The sequence below is a fragment of the Corvus hawaiiensis genome, chromosome 30 (assembly GCF_020740725.1).
Source record: "Corvus hawaiiensis isolate bCorHaw1 chromosome 30, bCorHaw1.pri.cur, whole genome shotgun sequence".
NCBI lineage: Eukaryota > Metazoa > Chordata > Aves > Passeriformes > Corvidae > Corvus > Corvus hawaiiensis.
In genome coordinates, this window is record NC_063242.1 from 14,412,001 (window position 1) to 14,436,312 (window position 24,312).

A 24,312-nucleotide genomic window follows, 5' to 3' on the forward strand; every position below is an offset into this window, starting at 1 on the left:
GGGAGACGCGGCGCCCCCCGGGAAGCGGGAGAGCGAGGCTGGAAGCGTTCCCCGGCTTAGCGGGCACCCCAGCTCCCACAGCCCCCACCTGCGGGGTGGGAGAGGAAGGAAGGAAAGGGGGAAGCGACCTCCCGGCCACTCTTACTCACTCCAAGCAGACACACTTTCAGCTCGCGTATCGCCATCATCTGCCCGGGGCCCGGCCGCTCCGCATCCCCGGCGCGCCGCCGCTCCGCACTGCCCCGCCGAGGCGGCTCAGCCCCGCCGGGGCCGCCCCCGCCGCCCGTCACACGCGCCCGGCCCCGCCTCGCCGCTGCCCCCCTCCAGCGCCGCCGGGCCTCGCCGGGGGCGGGCAGGGGCGGTCGGGGTGCGAGCCGCGCCCTAGGGCTGAGCCCCGGGGCGGGCTGGTGAGCGGGGACAGCACAGCGTCGTTAGAGATGGAAGGCACCTCCGGAGACCATCTCGTCCAGCCCCCAATGCCAAGGCAGAGTCACCTAAAGCAGGTGACACAGGGTGGGTTTTGAATGTTGCCAGAGAGGGAGACTCCACGACCTCCTTGGACAGCGTGTTCCAGTGCTCTGCCACCCTCAGAGAAAAGAAGTTCTTTTCTTCTTCGTGTTGAAGTGAAACTTCTTGTATTTTAGTTTATGCCCATTGCTCCTCATCCTGTCACTGGGAACCACTGAAAAGAGCCTGGCACCATCCTCTTGGCACCTGCCTTTGAGATACTTATACGCATTAATGAGATCCCCTTCAGTCTTCTCTGAGGCCCAGAGTCTCTCCTCATAAGAGAGGTGTTCCAGACCTCTAATAACCTTTGTGTCCCTCCGGTGGACCACCTCCTGGAGCTCCTTGTCTTTCTTGTACTGCAAGGTAAGTATTTGCTGTTGTGAGAAAAACAGTCTGTGAGAGACCGCATCCTGCAGGGGGGCTGTGCATATGCTTAGTCCTACACACCATGTGCCGGGCCAGGCACAGGATAGGGACTGCTCTGCTGCTCTGTTTGAGAATCATCTCAATCCATCTCCTTTTTCTTTTTTTTTTCTTTTTTTTTTTTTAGCTTTTCTTGCTATGTGAAGAAATCACTGAAAATAGTAACTCCATTTTTTTACCCAACCCCAGTAATACAGACCCAATTTGGATTAAAATAGTCAACCTCAGGTTACTAGCAGGGTTGTGCCCCACACATCAAATGCCAAATTTAAGTTAAACTCATCAGCTTAAGGCTGCTCCTCTGAAAGCAGTGAAGAAGGAGTCATAACCACTCTGCTCTTAGTATCCAATGTTCTAGAATTTATGGAGAAGCATTGCACACTATAACCCCAGGAAAGCAGAAGAGCATCATCCATTAGATATTTTAAATCAGAGCCTCTGTTCTACTTACGGTTTTATTTTGTCCTTTTTTTTTTTTTCCCCTGCACTAATTTATCAGGTAAAATTGCTAAAGGGAATTGAAGAAAATCTTGATCTGTCATAGTGAGATTACTGCCAGGTCATTAGGTGCTTCCTGGCAATAAACTGTTGTGGCATTCATTGTAACACCAAATAGTTCCACAGGGAGTCCTGCACTCACACAAATAGGCTGGATGGAGATGTTTGCCCTCTTCCAGAGATCCCAAATCCTAGGCCAAGGAAATGCCTGGAGCAGAACAGTTGTTATCCCCATGGAGGAAAGCACAAAGCATTGCTAGCAGAGTATCACAGCCTGTCAGGAGAGAGATTATCAAAAGAGAGAGATCAAAGGAGAGATTCATCAGAGAGATGTTTTTGATTTAATTGAGCTTTTTTCTTTTTTTTAAGAGAATTTAGCAGAGAAACAAGACACAGCAGGTTTTCAGACAACCAGTACAGAATATTGCAAGGATTTTGGCTGCTCACTGCCCTTCCACAAGAATGCATTATACACTAAAATATTTCAATAAGCAAATGAGATACACTCCCTGATGTAGAAAAATTACAGTTTGCACTCAGGACATTCAGTTTAAAGCAACTTCTATTTAGTTTTACAAATTTCAGCCACTAATTTGTTCTACAAATTGACAGGAGATATAAATCTTTAAGGTTTTACACCATCCCACTCCGTTCTTTCATAGACAGTGTTGTGGTTCAGGACCACCTTTCCATAGATTCTTTTGGGGGTTTTGTCATGTTTTTAAACATTTCTGTGTCTTTCATGTATCCTATTAGTCATCTATCCCTTTCCTTTGGTCCAGATTTTGTAATTCTTCAAGTCCAGGATGTTTTCATTACTGTACATGTGAAACCTTATGTCGCCTGAATTAATTTCAGCAAGACACACTTGAATTACAGTATCATAGAATCATAGAATGGCTTGGGTTGGAATGGTCCTGAAAGATCATCTAGTCCCAACCCCTCTGCCACGGGCAGGGACACCTGTCCATTTTTCAGACAGTTAATACATCTCACTGACTTCAAAGCCATGTAAGTACATGTCCAATTGCTGTCTTGACTCAGTACCACCAAAATAAGAAACAGTGCCTGAGAAATTTTCCCAGGAAAGCAAGTCAGATTCCCATCTTTCATCTTACCTGGGGAAATTTCTCAAATACACACTGGTGAAACAGGAGCTCTCACTAAAAGAAGTCACAGACCAGAGCTCAAAAGTTTATTGTTGAATAGAAAAAATAATTAATTAGCTACTTACAAACAAGCAAACTGTTTAAAATGGTAGCACAAAGATGACCCAGTGGAAGTTGTTCAGGCTGAGACAGCAGAAGAGAGTTTGTTAAGGGCAATTTTATTATACAGGCAAAAAATCTAGAGACAAACAAAAATGAAAAACCAGAGGAAAAAGTAACCTATAGTACTTGTTTAACAAAGAGGCTATGAAAAACAAAAACAACAAAAAAGATATCCCCAAAATCAGGGAGATAAGAGAGAAAAACAACAATACAAACAGATGTGCTCCAGTACTAAAAAAAGCTACTGACGCTCATTCTTCCAGGAACTGGCATAATCCTTGTGTTTGTCTGCATGCAAGATGCTGTGGTCAGGAAAACATTTTTGCAGAACTGGTCATGTTGCAGTGTTTTCAAATGGCTGGTTAAAAGCAAAGGAAAACAAGTCTTTGCATCCCAGAAGTTTTTTTTTTTTTTTTCCTTCCTTTTGTAGCATCTCATTGAATGAATAATTGTAAGTTTTGAAGCAATGATTTACCTTACTTGTTTCTACCCAACTGTATTTTGGTTTTGGGAAGTACAAAGCCAAGTGGCTTTGGTTTTCAGCAGCCTTTCTTTAGTGCTTCAAGTCCCAGCATGGTGTCCTCCAGTGGCCTGGCAGCTGGGGCTGCTGCTGCCCTTTCTTTGCCCTTGCTCACATGTTTCTGCCCCAATGAGGCTCGTGCTGGTAGAAAACTAGTCTTATTTTTAAAAGTTTTCTACAACCTCAGTCTCTTCCTCTCTAGAAGTGGTGTAGCAGTATTTAGTTAGCCTGTATTGGTAGGAAACTGGATGCTTTTGAGGTTCTGGCAGTGTTCATAAGCTTCTGAAGGCATCTACACTTCCTCCTCCTGCTTTCTTTCTCTGTGAGTGACGTAGGTAGAGAAAGATCCATCCAAGACCCTGATGTGTACCCAGATCCTGAAACTGCTGTTTTCTGTCCCAAACACTGATGAGTTACTTCCTTTCTCCCATGTTACTTCCCCTCGCAATTTCTTGGCAAGCATCTTTCTCACACAAAAATGTTATCCCTCCTCTTCACTGGCGAATTCAATCCAGACCCTCCTACTATGGGCTGCCATCCCAGCTCTTATTCCCAAGGCAGGGAACAGGAGGCAAGTTAACTCCCTGCTGCCTGGGGAGAAATGTCTCTACATCCCTTGCATGACAGAAACTTGCAGTACAGTAATGACTGCCACCACAGAAATCTTTCTGATGCTTCCCCAAGAAACTGCCAAAATCTCTTAAAAGGAAAGCAGCTGCTGCTGAACAAGCTGTTCTTTGAGTGGGAGGAGCAACTTGCAGCTCCTAGATCCCATGCAAAATCCAGCGGTTACAAAATGGCTAAAATTCTGGGAGATGCTATTTCTGTTTGTTTGTTTGTTTACTTGATCGCAGTAAAAGTTTACTTAATCAACGTTTGCTTAGTTAAAGGCTAGAAAAGGACTGCCCTGGAAAAGCACCATGAGAGTTCCTGAGACATGAAAACCAGAGAAGTACAGGAAATAAGACCTGGTGGAAATAAGAGCATGATTCTGATTTCAGTTACACAGGTCTTAAGCCACTGCAATTTTTTTTAGCTTGAGAATTCCACTTCATTGCACATGCAAAAAGTGAATTAGATTTTTCTTAACCCACTGGTTCCAGCATTAATGCCAGGAAACTATGATGCTGGCTGCTGCTTCATTTTATTGTAGTGTTGCTTCGTGTTTGAACATCTCTTGCTTGTGGCAGTTGGATGGTCCAGTCACTCCCTCCTGAAGAGAAAAATCTGCTGGAAAGGGTTAGAGGGGAGTAAATCTCTGCAAGATCCTACTTGCAGCTTCACTGCCAAGAACTTTGAAAAGCAGCATTATTGCTGTTGAGTGGAACCTGGGAGTTGTTCATGTAAAGCTTACCAGCATGCTTCTCGTCGGACCTTGTAACAGATGGACTGTTCCTGAAGTGCTTGGGAAACATTTTTAGCATCAGAGATGTATGTTTGTCAAGGGGGTCAAGTTTACACTGCTATTCACTGCTAATCCCCAAGGCAATTTCCTATCGGAGGAGTGAAAAGTGATGCAAGACTTCTCATTCTTTGCAAATGATGTCCCACAGCCTCAAGCTGGTGATAGTGCAACATTTCTCCACTGTTAGATGGGGAAAGAATTTAAAAAAAAGCTTTTTGCTTACATCAGAAAAACAGAAGCTGAGGTAAACTTGAGAACACTGCAAATACCATAGCAAATTAAGGACCAAGAAGGGACAAGAACTAGCTAAAGCAAAATATTGGCTCAGTTAAAAAATAGACATAAATTAGCTTTAGACGGATTTAGTCTGGAAGTTAGGGGCAGGACTTGCTAAGGCTTTGAAAAGTCCAGTCAGAGCAAAAAATGAAAAGCAAACTAATTTCAATGTACAGCTTTATACAGGTAAAAAGAAATTTCTGAGATGTCCTGAAAAAGCAGAAGTCAAGACTCAGTGATCCAATAGATTATTTGTCCATATTGCTAAGTAAATTGGCCAGTGGGCTGGGTTTGGCTGGGGTAGAGTTAATTTTCTTCACAGTGGCTGGTATGGGGCTGTGTTTCGGATTTGTGCTGAACACAAATTACCAGGGTTGCTAATATAGACATGTTTTTGTTACTGCTGAGCAGGGCTTACACAGCTCCAAGGCCTTTTCCACTCTTCATACTGCCATGCTGGGGAGAAGGCTGAGAGAAGGTGGGAAACTGAGAGGAGACACATCTGGGGCAGCTGACCCCAACTGACCAAAGGGATGTTCCAGACCATATGGCATCATGCTCAGTATATAAAGTGTGGGAATAAGGAGGAAGCGGGGGATGTTTGGAGTGATGGAGTTTGTCTTCCCAAGTCCCTGCTACACGTGAGGGGGCCCTGCTCTCCCCGGGATGGCTGAACACCTGCCTGCCCATGGGAACCAGTGAATTAATTCCCCTTTTTGCTTTGCTTGCATGTGCAGCTTTTGCTTTCCCTATTAAATGGTCTTTATGTGAATTCATGCATTTTCCAGCTTTCACCTTCCTGATTCTCTTCCCACTCCCACTGGTGGGGGAGTGAGCGAGTGGCAGCCTGGGGCTTGGTTGCTGGCTGAGGTTAAACCATGACAGCCAGTCAACACTAACTCTTGAGGTTGGACATCAGGTCACAAAGGAATTAAGTTACAGCTCTTTCTGCTGAGATTGAAATCACCAATGTGACTTCATGAAATCAGTCCATCAAAATCAATCCAGTTGCTGCATCCTGTAAATTCCTTATACTGGGCAAATTCATACAATCAGTTCTTGATGAGAATTCTGTATCTTATTATCAAACTCCTTTTCTACATGAACCTTATGAGAATATTAATGTGAACCCACAAGGCTGCACGAGTCCTTTGTCATGTATCATTCCATACAAAACCATGTCTGAGCATGCAGGTGCTTGCAGTGTAAACACCAATCCAAACAAAAGCATGTTGTGATTTCCTGTGCCAAGGCACAGTTCAAAACGGGGGGCTCACTGACTGGGGGTATTCAAAGTTGCAATTTGGCCATGGCCATAGCTCTTGTAACATGTTCTATTTTGCAGGTCCTCACTTTGGGCTGCCAGTTTTGAGAGGATGGTTTGTAAAGACAGCGTGATGATTGTTCTGAGTGAGTCCCTGGAGATGACAAGAACTGTCTCAGTTTACTTTCGGTGGTGCTGACATTGGTTTGCTCCATTCTTTTCGTGCTTCTGCCATAGGTGACACCTATTACTTGCTGCTTGAAAAGGGAATGTGAAGATCACCTTCACCCAACTGTTGGTTGTCTGATTGGAGTGATAATTGCAGATCTCTATTTCAAAATTCAGGGAGTCTTTGCAGCAGGACAGTGATACCTTCCAGCTCACTGCAGGAGCAGCCCAGTGAGGTTCTCATACATTACAACTAGATTTACTGAATAGTCATGCTGTTTCCTTCCAGCAGTGTATTCCACAGTACGCTATTCTCATACAGAGTGGTGCAGTATCTGGTTTACCACCATTAGCTTTGTATGAGGTGAAGGAGGCTGTGTTTACTACTAAATGAAAGGAGAGCATACACAATTCTCCTTTTAATTAAGCTTAGCCTTATAAACTGTGAAAAGGGTTTTATATTAAGACCAATGTTTTATTGTCTAGCAAGCAGGCTTCTATTGTGCATATTGCCAAGGAGAGATAACAGGGCTCTTATACTCTCAGAAGTTTGTCCTGCCAAGTGAACACCAGGTTTGCTTAAAACATACCCAGCGAGTGCTGCCAGCCAGAGGAGGTTTGAACTTCACATTGATTGTTCTCATTAAATCCGCAGGCAGTGAATGCACTTTGATGGGTGCTTCCTCTGGTTACAGAAGACCCAAACAGGGACCTTCCAAACAAGGCTCAAATGAAAGTTCTCAAGTGAAAATGCATCTATCCATCCTGACCTAACGGTAGTTTAGGCAGTGAGAAGGGTCTCTGTAGCCAGCTTGTGGTGTCACTCCTATCTTTGTGTCTGCATCAGTGGAGGTGGGTGTTCATTATGAACAATCGTGAGGCAACCGCAAAGGAGAAACTAAAATTCAATTGTAAGCCAGGTGGTGACTGAAGAGACTTATGTCTTAGTCTTTAGTCTTATGTACTAAAGCTGATTCCTTTGTTTAGATTTAACAGTGTTGGGGTTTTAGTTTAGTCTTAGGTTTTCCTGTTAAAGGAATTTTCTCCCATATGCATGTTGCTAGGGGACAAATAGCTGTACTTAAGAAAGACAAAAAGGGGAGTGGGGCGGGCCTGGCTACTCTTTTGTCTACACCTGGGTGTGGGGACAGTTCGCTCTGAGCGTCCGGAGAGAGAAGCTGCAGAGAAAGGAGCTGCTGCTGCTTTCTTTTTGGCCGTTCTTTCTTCCTGCTGGAAGCAACGCCGGGACCCCAAAAGCCGCTTTCCCTGCCCTGCTGGAGGCTGGGCTGTGGCTGCCCTGCCCCGCTGCTGCTTCGAGCTTTCGCTACGCTGTAGCCCTGCTCGCCCTGCCTGCCTGGGCCTCCGTGGTTTTTCCCATCTGGATACATCTCGCCTGCCACCCGGGATTTGCGTCCGTCCCTGCCACTCCAGCCTGCCGTTCCAGCCTGCTGTTCCTGAGAGCCCGGGATCAGCTGCCCAGGGGTTTGTGAAGCCTTTGTTCCATCCCTTCCCGGGATCCCAGGGCACCAGAGCCGCGGGTTTCCCGAGCTCGCTCCGGAGCGCCCCCTGCAGCCGCGGGGGAACCATCGCACCTGCCCTGCTCACCGGGAGCCGCCAGCGCCCCTGCCGGCTGCGAGCGGAACTGCACCCGAGGGGAAAGGGCCTGACAGCCGAGAAGGCTGGGACTGGGTTTGTGTTTGCTGTTACTGCCAGAGTTGTTGTTGTTTTGTTTGACTGGTTATATACATATATATATATAGTAAAGAACTGTTATTCCTATTTCCCACATCTTTGCCTAAAGGCCCTTGATTTCAAAATATAATAACTTGGAGGGAAAAGGGGTTATATCTGCCACTTCAAGGGGGGCCTCTGCCTTCCTTAGCAGACACCTGTCTTTCAAAACCGAGACAAACAGTGAGAGGGATCTTTGCACTCCCAGCAGAAAATAGGAAAACAATATGAGAAAGAAATTTCAGAGGGAGAAAAATCTGATCAAGGAATTCTCATCAATCCAAAAAATCTACAGCATAAAAGATAGCGTTCCTTTTTTTTTTTTTTTTTCCTTTTGTTTTGTTTCTGCTGTGAATGACATTTTTGTGTGTTGAAATGAGTTTAAGTCTGAGTTTGGGATTGTGACCTCCCCTCTTCCCACCACCAGTCTAAACAGCCCTGAAATGCAGAGGATGTTTGATGTAAATTCCAAATTCCCGTTTTGGGTCTATGTCCTTTGTGAGGATGAATTAACCCTTAAAGAAACCTGCAGTTTTGCAAAGTTTTGACCACACAATTATTGCTGTTAATGATGACTGCATTTTTCATTTCAGGACAACTCTTTGTTTAATACTTACTCCAATTTCCCTATGTAGCAGTGGTAGTACTGCCTGTTTATGGATCTCAGAATTTGGCTTCAACACAGATAATCTGAGTTTGTTCAAACCTAAAAATAAGTAAGAAGCTAGTGTGCTTTGTTTTGTAGGTTTTTAAATACATATTAATAAAATATTTTACAAGGCAGAAAAGAATGCAGTACTTGATCAACAGCTTTAATTTTCTAATGAGGAGTAATGACATAGTAATCTCTTCCAATAAGCAATAACTATTCAGGACCTTAACTGTACCAAGAGGTGCTGATTACCCTGACATAACTAATAGCCAAGAAAACATCTTGAGGAGCAGAAACTGGAAATATGCACAATGCAGCCTATTTTATCAGTCCAGCTATTTTACCCTTCTCCTCAATCACTTCTTGTGGTTTCTTTAAAGATGATGAGTGCATTAGCTCCAAAGGTCTTGCAGTACACTAGGAGGCTTTAAATGTTATTTTTAGGGCAATTAAATACAAAAGAAAAGTTCTATATTAGGTCTGCACTCTAAGGGTCTGCAGGCATACCTTCATCACACATAGATCATGAAATCATATCTCTCACCTTCACAGTTAGAAAAGTTTTAATAGATAAGAATAAAAATGTAATAGAGCAGTTGTGAAGGTATAGCTTAAAGAGAACTAGCACTAGTTATTTTCAGCAAAGGAATCAGCAAAGTGAAGATCTATCTGCAGAACAACCTTAAAGAGAAGCTACCACGGTCTTAATCTTATGATATCAGGAGGGTGGTAAAATGGATTAGAAAATAAATCCGATGCTCTGGCAGAGACAAAATATCATTTCACCAAAACCCAGAAAGAGTCAGAAGTCTCATTTTGGTGTTAGAACATATAAAAAAATTCCCATGAAACTCTTAATGCCTTGGTTGAAGCGAGTTTGAAATAGCTGTGCCAAGTAATTCCTTACAGTAAGGCAGGTGGCTGGAATGGCGATGTGGTCCCTGACCCCCTGGTCCAGGTGTTCATGCAGTCACTAGCAAGGGAAGAGCATAACCTGTGAGTAATTTGGACTTTATGTGAGCTACTATTGTTGACTGAACTTCTGGGCATGGGATTTGGCTGTAATTTCTCTTCCAAAAAAGCTCAGATGAACTGCATCTTGGTGGGAATATCCCCTTTCGCTCCTACACAGAGAATGGGAGCACTTGGGCATCTGGGTGACTTAGGTCATAGCAATTGCTTGTCACTACAAAACAGACAGCAGCCTGAAAAGTAAGGAAATCAGACCACTGGAAATAAGAAAGGATCTGGGAAGCTGAGTCCCAAATGATTTGCATAGAAGATGGGGAAAAAATTGAACTACTGGCTGGCTTTATCCTGCAGGAAGGGAAGGTTAACGATACAGTGAGAGTTCAAAGGCTTCCAGCCAGATGCAGAGCTGCCTGGGTGTGTTATCCCACAACAACAGAAAGACCATAACGTCTTACTTATTCCAGGACAGGAGTGGGGACATAAACATGTCTTTGAGGAGGACACCTCTGGCACACCTATTCTTGGACTTGTCACCCAAGAAATAAGCTCACACTGAGGGCTGGTTGATTGGTTTATCTAGTCCGAGGGAAGAAGTATGGTAGGCAAATAATCAGGCTAAATGTACATATGCTGTGTTAGTGGCATATCAGGAGCAAAACGTGGAAGAAAAAAGGATGCAGAGATTTTTGAAGATAAGATTACCTAAATCCTGCCTTAAAGCAAGACTTGCTGCTCCCAGCTCATATCTTCATGAAGGATCTGTCTGCAGATCAAAGAAACAAAATCACTCTATGGCTTCTTTTTTCAAGATAAGCCAAAATTTCCCTGCATCTCATCTAACTTGCACTGGCATGCTGTACACTGCATGCTTTTGTGTTTACTTATCAAAAGGTATCATGAGATAATTAATGCATATTAGCTAGAGCTTTCCAGGAGAAAGAATTTTTCCTTTATTCTCAAGTTCTTAATATCCCAAAGTTTTGTTCCATGACGGTTCTGAGAACTTTACAGATTAACTTTTCATGGGTAGCTGAAGGACACCACAGCAAGCGCAGCCTCCTATCTCATCTATTTCTCACTGAGGAAAATTACAAACTAAAATCTTCGCTGTGTATTTAATCTAATATAAATCTCAAAATACATTCGAGGGAAAGGATGTAATATATTATTTAAAGCTAATCCATTAACTTATAGGTTAATAGTATTCATACCCTTAAAAAATCACAGTTGATAGGACATTTTGAGAACTAAATAACATCTTTGGAATATTAGTTCTCTATACACAGGTCTTGCAAAACAGCAAACTACTTTTCAAAGTGAAAGGTGGAAAGCCGTCTGAAAACACGGTATCTGCACTGATTCCTGTACCGAATCCTTTCCAGCGCTAGGGGCAGACCTTGAGTCCTTTTAGCTCCTGTTAGCAGGAGAGCTCACCTTGTCCTATTCTGTCTCTTTTGTGCAAACGTGAGTCTGGCAAGCTCCTTCTCCTCCATAAAACTCTTCCTTGTGAAAAAGGGGATCCACAGCCTTCCTTTCGCTAGTTTCCCTTTCATTTCAGGAAGCTGTCCTTCCTCACAAATGCATGAATTTTGCCAAGGGAGCAGTTAGGACTAAGCATGGTCAGACTAACGAGGTGCTTATGTCCTCCAAGTGCATCTGAGTGGAGAAAGCAGGGAGAAAGGCAGACTACTATGTTCCTACTGTTTAGCAAGAAGTATAGGATAAAAAAGAGAATGTAATTCTTGATCAGGAGTCAAAGAATTAAACATACTGTATTTAAACAGGTGTTTCATAAATGTAACAGCTTGCTTTTTATAATGGAACTCAGGACAGCATTATCCCTCCTACCAGTATGAAGCCCTCTAAGGAAGGCTCAGTTTCCCAGTGTTAGAGCTCCTTGTTCTCAGTACGAGTGGCTTCTTAGTCTCAGAAACAAAATCAGCACTGTGGTTTTCAAACTACTGCCTGGAAAGAGATGTGAACAGGAAGAGTGCACAGAGGGTGAGGTACACGCATGCAAATGTACAATCACAGCATACCCAGCTCAGTAGGCTTATGGATGCTCAATTAACAGTGAAGTTGTATTTAAATAAAAATGTTGCAGCCACTCTGTTAGAGAATAGATAGAATTTTCTTCTGTGGTGGAACTGCAGACAGTTTTCCTTTAAATCAATGTAATTTTTATTAAGTTTAATAGTTTTCCTGCCTTTTACTTCCAAAAAGTCTTACTGTAGTCTCACTGCCCATGGAATATCTGGGAGCGAGTGATGCAGCTTTTTAGTTTTACTTTGATATTTGCAAAGGGGGGTTCACTAGAATAAATGACAGTTGGAAATATACTGAGGTTCTCATGGGCTAAATCCATCTTCATTCAGAAAGATTTCCTGTATGCTGTGCTTGACAAACATATTACACTAAATCAGTACTTTGATCCCACCCAAATTCCAATACCACTGTGCACACTTGTCTGTCTTACTTTATGAATCACCCAATAAAACACACCCAGTTCAAGATATTATTGGCAATGTTACAGTGTATGTACATTAAATCTCATTTTAAACAGAAACCTTGGAACCTGGAATGGTGCCAGTGCTTGAATCCAAGAAGAATTTGAAATGCATAATATAAAGCTTCTTAATATATCCAACACCCTTTAACTGTTCCCACAGTTAAAAAATATTACAGCTTACACTTGTACCTCAACCAGGCACCCAGGGGTTCAAGCCCTATAGGATGGTAAAAGAAAAGGAAATAATCTTTTTTTATATCAAGTGAGCAAAGCTGATTTGGAAATTATTGAGATAATCAGCCTACCCAGGAGCTGCTTTAGGACTGTAATTGCTCTTTCACATCTTAGCTAATTTAATTAAACAGAGAAACTATTTTTGGACCAGACAGCTCTGTAAACCTTTGGTACCTTCTATTACAAACCATCTGGCTCTGTACATTGTCAGATTTCTTAACTCATACTTTATTACCATCTTCCTCAGAAATTATACATGGATTTTTGTGTTAATTTGTATCCCCTCTAGTTTTGTGTACATTTACTTCAGATAAAACACTTAATTCTTTGGATTCCCTCCCAGTTCAATAGCTGAAAAGTTCTCTGTAGAAACCAGCACATGTCAAGAACCATCATCCAGTTCTCCTCTGGGTAGCTTTTTGGTGGTTGTTTCCTCTGTTATATAATCCTTTCCTCATAGTCTGTAATCCTTTTCTAACACTGCAAATAAGATAAGCACTGAGTCTTTTTGAATATTGTTGGCCTCCACTTTGAGAGGAACAACAATTTCACTTTTAATTATTTCTTCAGTGAATGGACCTCTGCTATATTTTGCATATATACTTATACTAATTTCCAAATGTTGTGCCACTATCTGTCCATACCTCTGTCTGGGCTCAGCGCTACATGAAGTGTAATTACACAGTTGCCAATTGAGATGGAGCACAAGCAGAATCAGTTCACATCTGCCCTCAAAGACTGTACAAACACACACATCTGAAGGCTGCCTCCTCCAGAGGTCTAAAATCCATGTGTGTAACTGACCCTGAAATTCAGTGGGCTTCCTGCAGGAGCCAGGGTTATCTAAACAAAGGGTTCTTAGGAAGTAACCTCTTGACTTCTCCACCCCTCACATTTTTAAGGATTGACAGGTCCTAGCGATTGCACAGGCCAGGATAACAAGCCGTGTCCCAAAACAATCATTCTCCCGACATGCTTCCCACTGGCACCTACCACCCTTCAGATCAGCAAAAAAAGAGCTTGGCTGCCTGCATAGGCATGTACCCAGTTCTCCCTGACTAAATGGATTACACCACTGTTGGCTGAATAGGGTGCCAAGAAGACTTCCAGCCAGCTTGTATTCAGCTGTGCTACTCCTGAGCCCGACCTAAGTCCAGTTAAAATATAACAAAGGTCTGCAGACAAGGTGCTGGACTGCACTTCTGCCAAGATTTAGGTTTTGTTTCTATTTTATTTTGGAAAAATGCAATGTGAGTATAAGAAAATAAGCAAGAAGGTTCAAAAACTGTCAACGAGAACAGAATTAAATGTGCTATACACAGCAGCTTGCTGAGAGGAATTTGGGATGGAGGAGAGTAGGGAGAGCTGGTGCTAAAGTAAGAAGAGAAAGGATCTTAGGAAAGGACCACTTGGAGGGATGTGAAACCCATGGAAAAGGAGGTTTGGGAGTAGTGATAATTCAGTCACATTTGGCCCATTGAGGTACATTCTGGGATCTTGGTAACTCATCTCTGATTCAGAAGAATGGGAGCCTTCAGCTTATATGTGCCAATATCCAAGTAGATCTAAAGAGATGCAAATTCAAACTCAGTAGACCAGGAAGCAAAGGAGTGAATAAATGCAAATATATTAATCTGAATATCAGGTTAGGTATTTCCGGGCAGGGACTATTTGGGTGGGGAAGGGAGACTGCGTGGGCTGAGGAAAGGCTGGAGAGCCTGGCTGGCTCAGGGGCCAATCTAACAGGGAGGGTCTGGCCTGGTCTACAACTGACAGCTGGCACATTAGGAACCATGCATTAGATTACTGCTGTCATATATGTAATGGCATCAGACAGCAAAAAATAGCACAGAAAACTTTTTATGGGTGTATTTTATTTTATGCACTAATTGCCATCTCAGGCCTCAAGCAGTATGAAGCACATCCGTTCTCCGTTTCTTTATCTGTAAGATGAGAATAATTTATTTCTTTTCAGAATGATTTGGAGATTTAGGATGAAGGGTTGGGGGATAAATGTATCTACTACAATAGTATCCCAAGTGCACATATAGATGGTTGCTGGAATTTCTTGAAATAGCCAAAATTCACTTTTTTTTCCTTATCAAAGCAAACAAAACTAAAATAACAAAACCAAAATAACATAAATAAACAAATCCCGCCCCCCCCCCCCCCCCCCCCCCCCCGAATCAACAAACTCCACCTCCCAGGCAATTCAGTGAGGAGAAGATTCAGTTTCTGGTTGCCCAGTCTTGTTCCTTTCCCGTATGACAGTGAGATAAGACACCTCTGAGAACCAGGAAATCCGGAGCTATGGTACAGCAGCACAACCTGAACTCTGCATTGTTTGATCAATGATTCAGTCTTCCCGTAACATACATATGCATGACACTGTGACTCCTGAAGCAGAACATCTCAGAGCTGCAGCACTTTAAGTGCTCTTAAAGGAAAACCTGTGTCCAGGTGAGTGCTACTAAATGAGGAATCCTGTACATACACTGCTCTCAAACACAGAGACCAATCTCCTTGAAACAGCCTCTGGTACAATAATTCTTTGTGCTCTTTCACAGTCAACTTCAGCACCTATAGAGTCAGATACAGAGACTTTCACTTGACTGCTACGGAGATGACAGACCACTCTAACTTTTGGTCTATGGCCAAAGCAGTTGTGGATATCACCACTGGTCATGGTCTTAATTGAAAAATGAAGTCAGGACTTGTCTCCTGGCTTGCATGCCTCTCTTCATTTTGCCCACACAGCTGCCATCTCCATGCCATTAGTGCAAGAGATTTGCCTGGAAATTAAGGCCAAGAACCACTGCAAGCTCCAGGTGCAGTCTTAATGCTGCACTGGGATGTACCTCGGGTGGGTATTTCCTAGCTTTAAGAGGTTTGAGCGTCACTTGAACTTGCCGTGCAATTTGCTGCTGACCTGGAATGACATAAGAAACCCACAAGGCAAACTTTATATTAACCAGGCCTTTGTCAGCAAATTTAGGTGTTAATTTATTCATGGTTGGCATATTGCATGTTTAAAATCCTTCTGCAAGGCCTTCACTGGGAGCAGTGGTAGCTGGTTTGATGCTAAGGTTCACCAGTAGTCATCAGCTCAACCTCTTACCCAGGAAAAAGGAAAAATTAAATAAAACTGAGTGATGCATAGTCAAAAACTTTTGCAACCACAAGGAATACAGATATAAAACAAAACAGAACCCCACCCCTCTCCAGTATTTTTACAGGAGAGGGAAAAAAGAACAGGAGTACGGAAGGGAAGAAGAGAAGGGAAAGGGAAATGGAAAGGACAAGAAAGGAAACATTTTCTGATGAACACCTCTTTTTAGCAGAAATGCTTTACTGTATTTTTGAATGCAAATTTACTGCAAATCCCAGACTTCAGCCACTGGGTTTTCATATGTATCCATACATATTATATGTATGTGCTTATGTGTGTAAATGTATCTTAATCTGCATATTTAGTTATGGGCCAAATTTGCTTAAACACTCTGTAAAGAACAAAAAGATAGTCCAGGAAGTAAAGAGTGAATAGTTGAACCATCAAGGACAACATATGCGGGCAGATGGAATCCTGTGGGTGGCCAAGAGGACGATGAGTCAGTATTACTCAAGACAATAAGCAGTTGCCTTGGTGCACCAGCGGTCTAACCCTGATCCATTTTTTGATAGGCTTTACAGGAAAAGAGAATTCCATGGAGGAATCTGAAGGAGGATAGAGAGATGGCTGCGCAGATATTTATGGGAAGCTCTTCCCACACTCCAAGGTAGCCTGGGAAAAATGCAAAGCTGGTTAATATATTGACAATGAAAGCTGACACTATCTGATCAGACCCGCTTCTTCAAGCAAATGAGGAAAAATAGATAATAATATCTAAGATAATAAGTAAAATAACATGGGTGAGTTCTGTGTGCAGCAGTGGTTTTGAGCCTGAGGTCCTTATACCTGGAACAGTTTTGATTGAAAAATGTCACCAATCAAACAACAGAGTAACTTGTTTCAAGTATGTCTAGGTGAACGTTGGGTATCTTGTGTCTAACATGCAAGTTTGAAAGGATTTATGTAGTACTTTATGTGAATACTACACTTTTACTTAATGGAAATGTCTTGTTGATTGCTACAGACTTTTTTGAGATCCATCATGTAGATAATAATGCAGGTGTCTTATCATGTGCAAAGGATCTTGTTAAGGAGTCTTCCATTCGTATCCTTCCATCCCTAGCTTGAAGTAGTACTGTAGTGTTTGAATTTTTTCCTTGAGATAGAGTGTGAGAATATGAGTTTATCTATTCTTCAGTTTTTTACTTCCCAGTGCCTGTAAAGGTACTTAAACTATGACAACTCTAACACAAAATCTGCTAGAACGTTTTGGCAGGTGTTATATTACTTGCTCCTTAACACGTCTCGTCTAATAAAACAAGTCTGTCATGAAAATTTTCTTCCATAATTAGGTGTGCTGGTTTGGAACGGCCGTTCATCTGCAAGAGTCAGCATCTGTCTTACACTTACAAGGGTTCTCTGTCTGCCTCGTCTGTGTCCAGTGGCAAGGAATCTTACCAACAACTTGAACTTTGTATCAGGCCTCAAGGAGTACCTCCGGATTTACTGAGCCCAACAAGTTTAGAAATACGTGGTTACTTATTCATTAAATGGGATTTTGCATTGTGTGTTGGCATAAAGCCATTTTTTTTGTTTTAACTAAATTATTTTCCCCCTATCATGCGTGCGTCACTGTATGAGCCAAAGGTTTCGCCAGAGTTTCTTTCTACTCACAGAGGAAGAGACCTTTCCTGATGGCTCCTAGCGATGGTGCTGGAACCAACTGTACCTGAGGAGCAAAGTCTGATGTTCTACAGGTAATGCATAGCACAAAAACCCCTGCAATTTCTGAGCAATTATAATTTGTAACACACTGCTCCTTGTTATCTGTGCTATTTAAATACCACACGGTCCTGCTTACACAGAAAGAACCAACCACCACTGAAGATCACAAGCACACAGGAAGATCCAAAATTAATTTATATGAACTTATGTTCAGTATGACTGCTTGCAATTGTCATTGCTTTATTAAATAAATTATACTTCCTCTCGTTAAACAAATACACACATAGAAATTATAAAAATTTCCTAAATATTTGAGACAATTATATATGGAGCAATAATTAATTGATGATAATTAGCACTGTTAATACACTTTTAAGAGCAGTAATTCTGGTCATTGTTGTCAGATGTATCTCATTAAGTTCTCCTTATGACGATAATCATAATAATGCTTAAGGTAGCTTTGATGCTCTCAAACCACAGTAACCTATGGCTTGTGAGCATTAGTGCCTTTTAGGAAAAGGTTGGAAAAAGAAGTCAAACCCCTCTATTCACTCAGTAAAATGAAGTATACCACATTTTAGTTGTGAGAGATTCTTAGATTCACTTCTACTAAATTCAGAGGGAGCAAAACTGTGTTGAACGATGCAGAGGAGGTGAGAGAAAACTTCCTGGAAATAACTTCCAGTAATAAAGATAATAAAATCTTCAAGTACACGTAATTTTTCTGTTCTAGGTCTACTGCTATCACATCCAGCATTGCCAGAGATTTGTGATGTCAAATATTTCCCCTGAATCTCTTCTTAAATTACACTGGCAGAGAATAGCATGGTTCATATAACTTAGTCATGGTGAATTTACTTGATTTACTCAGATTTTGAGATTATATATCTGAACAAAAGAAAATGTTAGACAATCAGTATCCAGTAGGCCCCAGTGGCTCATCTAAAGATTGAACAGGTGTGAAATAGGACAGAGCTTGTTCTACAGGATTGTAAGGAAAGGGATGTATGCATTTTAAAAGAAGATTGCACATTTTCATTCACCATGGCAAAGAGAATGAATGACTATGGAGATTTAATCCTTGTACAATTTACCAAATAAAAACAAAAATTGTTAAAAAGCAGCTTACAAGACATCCTATCAAACACCTAGTTAAAAACAGTGCTAATGAAATGTCATCTTTTTTGCAAGCCAAAAATAATTTATTTTGCTTTTCTGTCTATTAACAACTTCATCAATTATTATGGAAATTTAAAACAAGACTGTGGAAGACTTAGGTAATACTCCCAGGGAGCACTAGTATCAGTAATGGTCCTTTCCTCTATCAAGTGCCCTGGTTATCAACTGAATAGAGCATTTGTTTCATCCAACACTCTTAATCTTACAATCTACAGTGGAAAAATTCTATCAAAACAGTTGAAATGAAAACCATCAGCAGTGACTAAAAGGTACAGCCAAAAAAAGCAGAAACCAATGTGCACCTTTGTGTCTACATACAACTAAATCTCCTGATTTTAAAGCAGAAGTTGGAAGGCACAGTGGTGCAGTGGAGGAATATCCTGTGTGTTTAAGCCATGGGATCCCAGCTGCAGAAACTCGGTAGTTCACATGAGGAGGATGCTCATGGGCTGCATGGTGGTGATGGCACGGTTGCCTGTCACAGAATCGTTAGGGTTGGAAGGGACCTCTGTAGATCATCTGGTCCAAATGCCCTGCCAAGGCAGGGTCACCTAGAGAAGGTGACACAGGAACACACCCAGGTGGGTTTTGAATGTCTCCAGAGAGGGAGACTCCACGACCTGGCTGGGCAGCCTGTTCCAGTGCTCTGCCACCCTCAGTGTAAACTTCTTTCTCATGTAAAGGTGAAGCTTCTTGTGTTTTAGTTTATGCCCATTGCTCCTCATGCTGCCACTAAGCACCACCGAAACGAGTCTGGAACCTTTCTCTTACCACCTGTCTTTGAGATACCTATATGCATTAATGAGATCCCCTCTCAGTCTTCTCTTATTTAGACTAAACACACCCAGCTCCCGCAGCCTCTCTTAAGACTGTTCAGACTAACAATCTTTGTGGCCCCCCACTGGACCCTCTCCCGCAGCTCCTTGTCTTTCTTGTACTGAGGAGCCCAGAACTGGACACAACACTGCAGATGTGGCCTCACCAGTGCCGAGTACAGGAGAAGGATCACCTCTCTGGACCTGCTGGCCACACTCTGCTCTCTAGTAGGTCAGGGTACCCTTCTCTCCAGGTAACCCCACAAGGCCGGCGGCAAGGATTTCTGTGGCCCCGCTGCCCTCTGGAAGCGACCCCACGCTGACCACGGCGAGGAGCACTTCGGAGCCCTTCCTCCAGGCGACCCCACACCGCCCAAACTTCAGGGCAGGGGAAGCTCCGTGGCCTCGCCTCAGCCCATTGGCGGGCGGCAGGAGGAGCCCGAGCCCCGATCTGGCGGAGGACCGTGGAGGGCAGGTGAGCGGGCCGGGGCGTGCGGCCGAGCCCGGGCGCTCTCCAGCCCCAGGACCAGCCCGGGCGGCTCCGGGCGTGAGTCACAGCGCGGGGCGGGGAGGAGCGGCCGCCTGAGCGAGCGAGCGGCAAGCGAACGACAGCAGCTCCGCCGGGCGGAGGCGGGGGCAGCGTGTCCGGCCCAGACCCCTCCTCCTGCCTTCCTCCGCCTGCTCCCTCCTCCTTCCCTCCCTGCGCGGCTCTCCCGGGGACGCGAAGAGGCGCCGCCGGGCCTGGGGCCTGGACCGCACGGGTGCCCGCCCTCTCCCACCGCTGCTCCCACCGCCCGGCCGCGGGCTGGATGTAGCCGGGCGCCCCGCGGGGGCTGCAGCAGCAAGATGGCGGGTAGGCATCGCCCCCCTCCCCCTTCCCGCACACGCCGCCTCCCCGGCGAGGCGCCAGCCCTCCCTCCTCTATCCCCCCTCCTTCTCCTCTCCCCCGCCCCGGCTTCGGGAGCGCTGCCCGCCGCTGTCCGGGCTCGGAGCGCGGGGGGCTGCGGGACGGGTGGCGTCGGGGGGCGCAGCCCGCGGGCGGGGCAGGGTCACGCGTGGCACCGGGGGTCGGCGGGCGCGTTGGTCCATGGTGTGTGTGTGTGTGTGTGTGTCTCCCCCACCGCAGATCTGTCGCTGCTCCAGGAGGACCTGCACGAGGAGATCGACGGATGTGAGTGGGGACGGGGGGGAGCGGCGGGGCGGCTTTCGGGCGAGGAAGTGCTTTCCGCGGGGGAGCGCCCAGGGTGCATTGTGGGAGGCGGCGGGGAGGAGGAGGAGGAGGAGGAAGCCATGGCCATGCTCCGCGCTTCCCGGTGTCCATGACCCGGTCCCGGTCGCGCGTGGGGCTGCGCCGGGCGGTCCCGCAGGGTGCGTTGGGCGGCGGGCGGCGCAGGGGCGCCGTTAGCGGCCGCCCCGGCGGGAGCGAGCGAGGGAGGGAAGGAGTGATGGAGGCTGGGGAGGCTCTGCCTGCGGGGCGGCGTCCCTTCATGGCCCGGGCACGGCAGGGCGCCGCCGGGGAGGAGCAGGAGGAGGTTAAGGCTGCTGCATCTGCAGCAGCATGTGGGTTGCTCGTTCCTTTTATAGCTCTATATTTTGTATATCTTTTTGTGTCCCCTATTCCTCTTCCCCTTCTCTCGCCCCCCCCTTCTTCCCCCCCCCCCCCCATTCAGGCTCCCCCTTCCTTGTGAAGGGTCTGGAGCACATGTCCTGTGAGGAGCGGCTGTGGGAGCTGGGGGTGCTCAGCCTGGAGAAAAGGAGGCTCAGGGGGGGACCTTTACTGCTCTTTACAGCTACCTGAAAGGAGGTTGTGGCCGGGTGGGGGTCGTCTCTTCTCCCAGGCAACCAGCGACAGGAGAGAGGACATGGCCTCAGGCTGCGTCAGGGGAGGTTTAGGCTGAACACCAGGAGGGATTTCTTCTCAGAAAGGCTGATTAGATATTGGAATGGACTGCCCAGGAGGTGGTGGAGTCACTGTCCCCGGAGGTGTTTAAGGAAAGACTGGATGTGGCACTCAGTGGCATGGTCCGGTTGACAAGGTGATGTTCTGTGACAGGTTGGACTCGATAATGTCAGAGGTCTTTTCCAACCTAATTGGTTCTGTGAGTCCTGCCCCGATGAAGAGGTCTGTGGAGAGGAGTTAATGTCAGAGTGCAAAGTAGCAGAATTGTGGCTGGGGTGGTACAAAAATCACTAACTCGGGGGTGAGAAGCCTTAGCGTGGCAGACTAAGATGTTGCTCAGGTGAGAAGGTGTCTATTGATCGTGTCAAAGCTGGGGGAACTTCTTGGAAGGAAAGGAGGAGGAATTTTGGGTGAAAAGGGAAAATGGAGGTGGAGGCAAGCACCTGCCTGGCAGCCTGCCGTGGGTGTGCGGACCCCCTGGTTGCTGCCTCAAGGTATTTTGTCTGCTGTGCAGTCTGCACAGCATCTCTTCACCAGGTTTTTCTCCTGGAGTGCAGGAGAAAAACCTTCTGTTTTGTGGCTTACGTTTTTAGAGGAGAGCTGTGTAAACTTTTCAGGATTTAACTGACATCTTCTTTTTCACTTTTTAGAAGGCTCCTATTGTGCTTTGCCTCGCACAAAGGAGCCTTTCCCTAAGGCTTTTTTTTTAAAATTCAGCATGATAAGTCGCTGTTTGAAAACTCTCTGTGATTGCAGATGACTTTTTCAGAATGGACACACTTAACAAAAAAATAAAGTGCATTCTTAAGTTTCCACTTAGATTATGGTTTTAGTTGACTGCAAGACAGGAATTGAAATGATCTGTAGTCATTGGAGAGGTGACTGAAGGTGTGGGTTCCTGGTGCTGGTCTTAATGTTACGGTCTTCAAAAATGAAAGAAAATAATACGCATGGAGATATGACTCAGTCCAGATGAGAGCATCCTGAAGGCAACAGCCATAGAAATATAAAAATTTGAAACCTCATTAAAAATTACTGAGGTTTTGATGTAAGTAGGTAAAAGCAAATGTCTAAATACTTACGCATGGTATTTTAAGAGAAAAAACCAGGACTCTGTGTGCATCAATGTGTGCTGTCTGGATGTAGTTCAGTCACACAGTGGCTTTTATGGTTCTAAATTTTACATGATTTTGTTCTTGGGTGGTGTCTGTGAGCCAAAGAAAAATAGTATAGATCAAGGAGACCGTACATATCTCATCAAAAGTACTGTTTCTTGTGCCATATTATTTGAAATAGCTGTGTTTTGTACCCATATACATGTTTTACACAATTATGAAAATGTTTTCAATTGATTGGCTGCACATACGAAACAGACAATTAAAAAAATAAGACAGAAAGTTGCAACTCCTGCCTGAACCCCACCCTACAGTATTCCTCTGTTGTAAATATTTCAAATGTTTGCAGCTCTTTCAAGTAGCAGAGTTAGACACTGGTTTAGAGGTGTATTACTGAAGTAGTAGAATGCAATAGTGATAAAACTGGAAGTCCTGGCAGCTTTTATGCCTGTGTGATTCTGCCAGCTGCATTCTTGCTATTAAGTGTGCTAAGCTATGTTTAAGGATAAGCAAGTGAAAAATACTTGCAGGCATACCTGTAGTCCTGGTGGTATAATTTAGGAGGAGGAATTAGATAGATTTAAATAGTGTGATTGATCGTCTGTTTTGAAAAGTGAACTATGCTTTCAGTAAATTTTTGGGCTTTTAGTTGGTCTGATATCAAGCAGTATAGTAAAACATCTGTGAGGTGTACTGGAGAAATCAGGGGTGTTTAAGACTGAATGCATGTGTCAAGGTCTGGATTGGAATCTGAAACAGAGTCTCTCATTATGCATAAGGCTCAGGACATTTCACTAGATTAGGTGTTCCTTTGTAGCTTATCAGTGAGCCTAGGTTTGAGCCTGAATCATGAAATTTCTTGTTGTTGTATTGTTTGGTTTGTTTTTTTTCCCTTTGGTAATGAGAATCTACAGTGTGATTCAGTGTTGCCTTCTAATGAAGGAATCGTTAAGGTGACTTTAGAGATACCTTTTATTGGTCGTGTTCTAAAGCAGTAGGAGAAAGTCCTGGAGTTGAGCAAACAACCATGCACAGTTGCTGCTGAAAGTAATGAACCAAGCATCTGTGCATCTTTAAGATACGCAGAGTGAAGAACAGCTGTTTTATGATCTTTGTCTTTTAAGGTTTCTGTAATCGAGTGTTCTCCTGGAAAGTTGGAGTTTAATCAACAACTTGTACAACTGTACAATTTGTTCTTCTCATTCATTATGCCAGCTTGTTGGATGCTAATGAACCTGAAATATAGAACAGTAAAGTACTGTATCTTTGGAGTACTGTTTTAACAGCTGCTTTTAAAAAAAAAAAAATTCCTTTTCTCTGAAGAAATATTTAGGTTAATGAAACATTCCTAGATTTTAAAAGAGAGCAGTAAATCTATGCTGTTGGAGTAGTGGTTGAGAATATATGCTGTGGAAGGCATCTATTTAAAAAAAAAACAACCCTTCCTTTTGTTGATTTGTTTAAGAGGTCAGAGATTAAACAAGAGCTTTTATAAGAAAGGCTTTCAGAGAGTGGTTGATAAACCAGCTGGATTGACTTCTAAATAATTAATTTCAGCTTTGGTTTGCATTTCTATTTTGAAAGCTTCATATTATTTTTCTGCTCTTGGTTGCTTGGTAACCACTGGAAAACTGAATTTTTTTTTTTCTTGAGGTGAATGCATACTTTACACCTGGTACATTAAACAGATGATTGCCTTAAGTAGTTACATAGCTTGCAAATGGCATTTCAGTACTTTGATTTTAGCTGATGTTTCACTTCTGTAGATACAGCCCCTGATATCAAAGACTGTGATAATAATTGAAGAAATTCTGGTTCTTCCATCTTCAGCCTGTGGCTTTTCCTTGTTTGCTAGCTTGAAGTAAAAGGGAAAATAACCCAAAAACAAGCGAGTGTACCCTGGCTGAACATACAGAAGGCTATAGAACAGAAATTAATTCCTAGATGTGAGTTCTAGGAATATAATGAAAGACAATTTCATTGACTCTAACCCTTCAAATAAGGATTGGATTGTTGGCTTCCTTGGTCTTCTGTCT

General features: G+C 43.9%; 2 protein-coding genes and 1 long non-coding RNA gene across 12 annotated transcripts in view; 2 read left to right on the forward strand and 1 right to left on the reverse strand.

The window, feature by feature from the left end:
- RAB31 (RAB31, member RAS oncogene family) overlaps positions 1 to 263 on the reverse strand; it is a 66,675-nt gene extending 66,412 nt beyond the window's left edge. The window contains exon 1 of the mRNA XM_048289431.1: positions 150 to 263. Coding sequence (XP_048145388.1) covers positions 150 to 188 — 39 coding nt within the window. The 5' untranslated portion in view covers positions 189 to 263. The remainder of the gene's footprint in view (positions 1 to 149) is intronic.
- Positions 264 to 371: 108 nt separating this feature from the next.
- Positions 372 to 19,730, forward strand: LOC125318483. The gene is made up of 4 exons (XR_007200375.1): positions 372 to 873; positions 16,115 to 16,209; positions 16,895 to 17,299; positions 19,516 to 19,730. It is a non-coding gene; the product is annotated as an uncharacterized LOC125318483 (long non-coding RNA).
- A 203-nt stretch (positions 19,731 to 19,933) lies between these two features.
- Positions 19,934 to 24,312, forward strand: part of PPP4R1 (protein phosphatase 4 regulatory subunit 1) — a 65,523-nt gene continuing 61,144 nt past the window's right edge. For 2 of the 10 annotated variants that reach the window (XM_048289246.1, XM_048289254.1), the window contains exons 1-2: positions 19,934 to 20,114; positions 20,388 to 20,432. In XM_048289246.1, coding sequence (XP_048145203.1) covers positions 20,108 to 20,114; positions 20,388 to 20,432 — 52 coding nt within the window. In that variant the 5' untranslated portion in view covers positions 19,934 to 20,107. Of the gene's footprint in view, positions 20,115 to 20,387; positions 20,433 to 20,545; positions 20,630 to 21,217; positions 21,298 to 24,312 lie in introns of those variants that run through there. The other 8 variants (XM_048289248.1, XM_048289251.1, XM_048289249.1 and 5 more) reach the window with 7 other exon arrangements.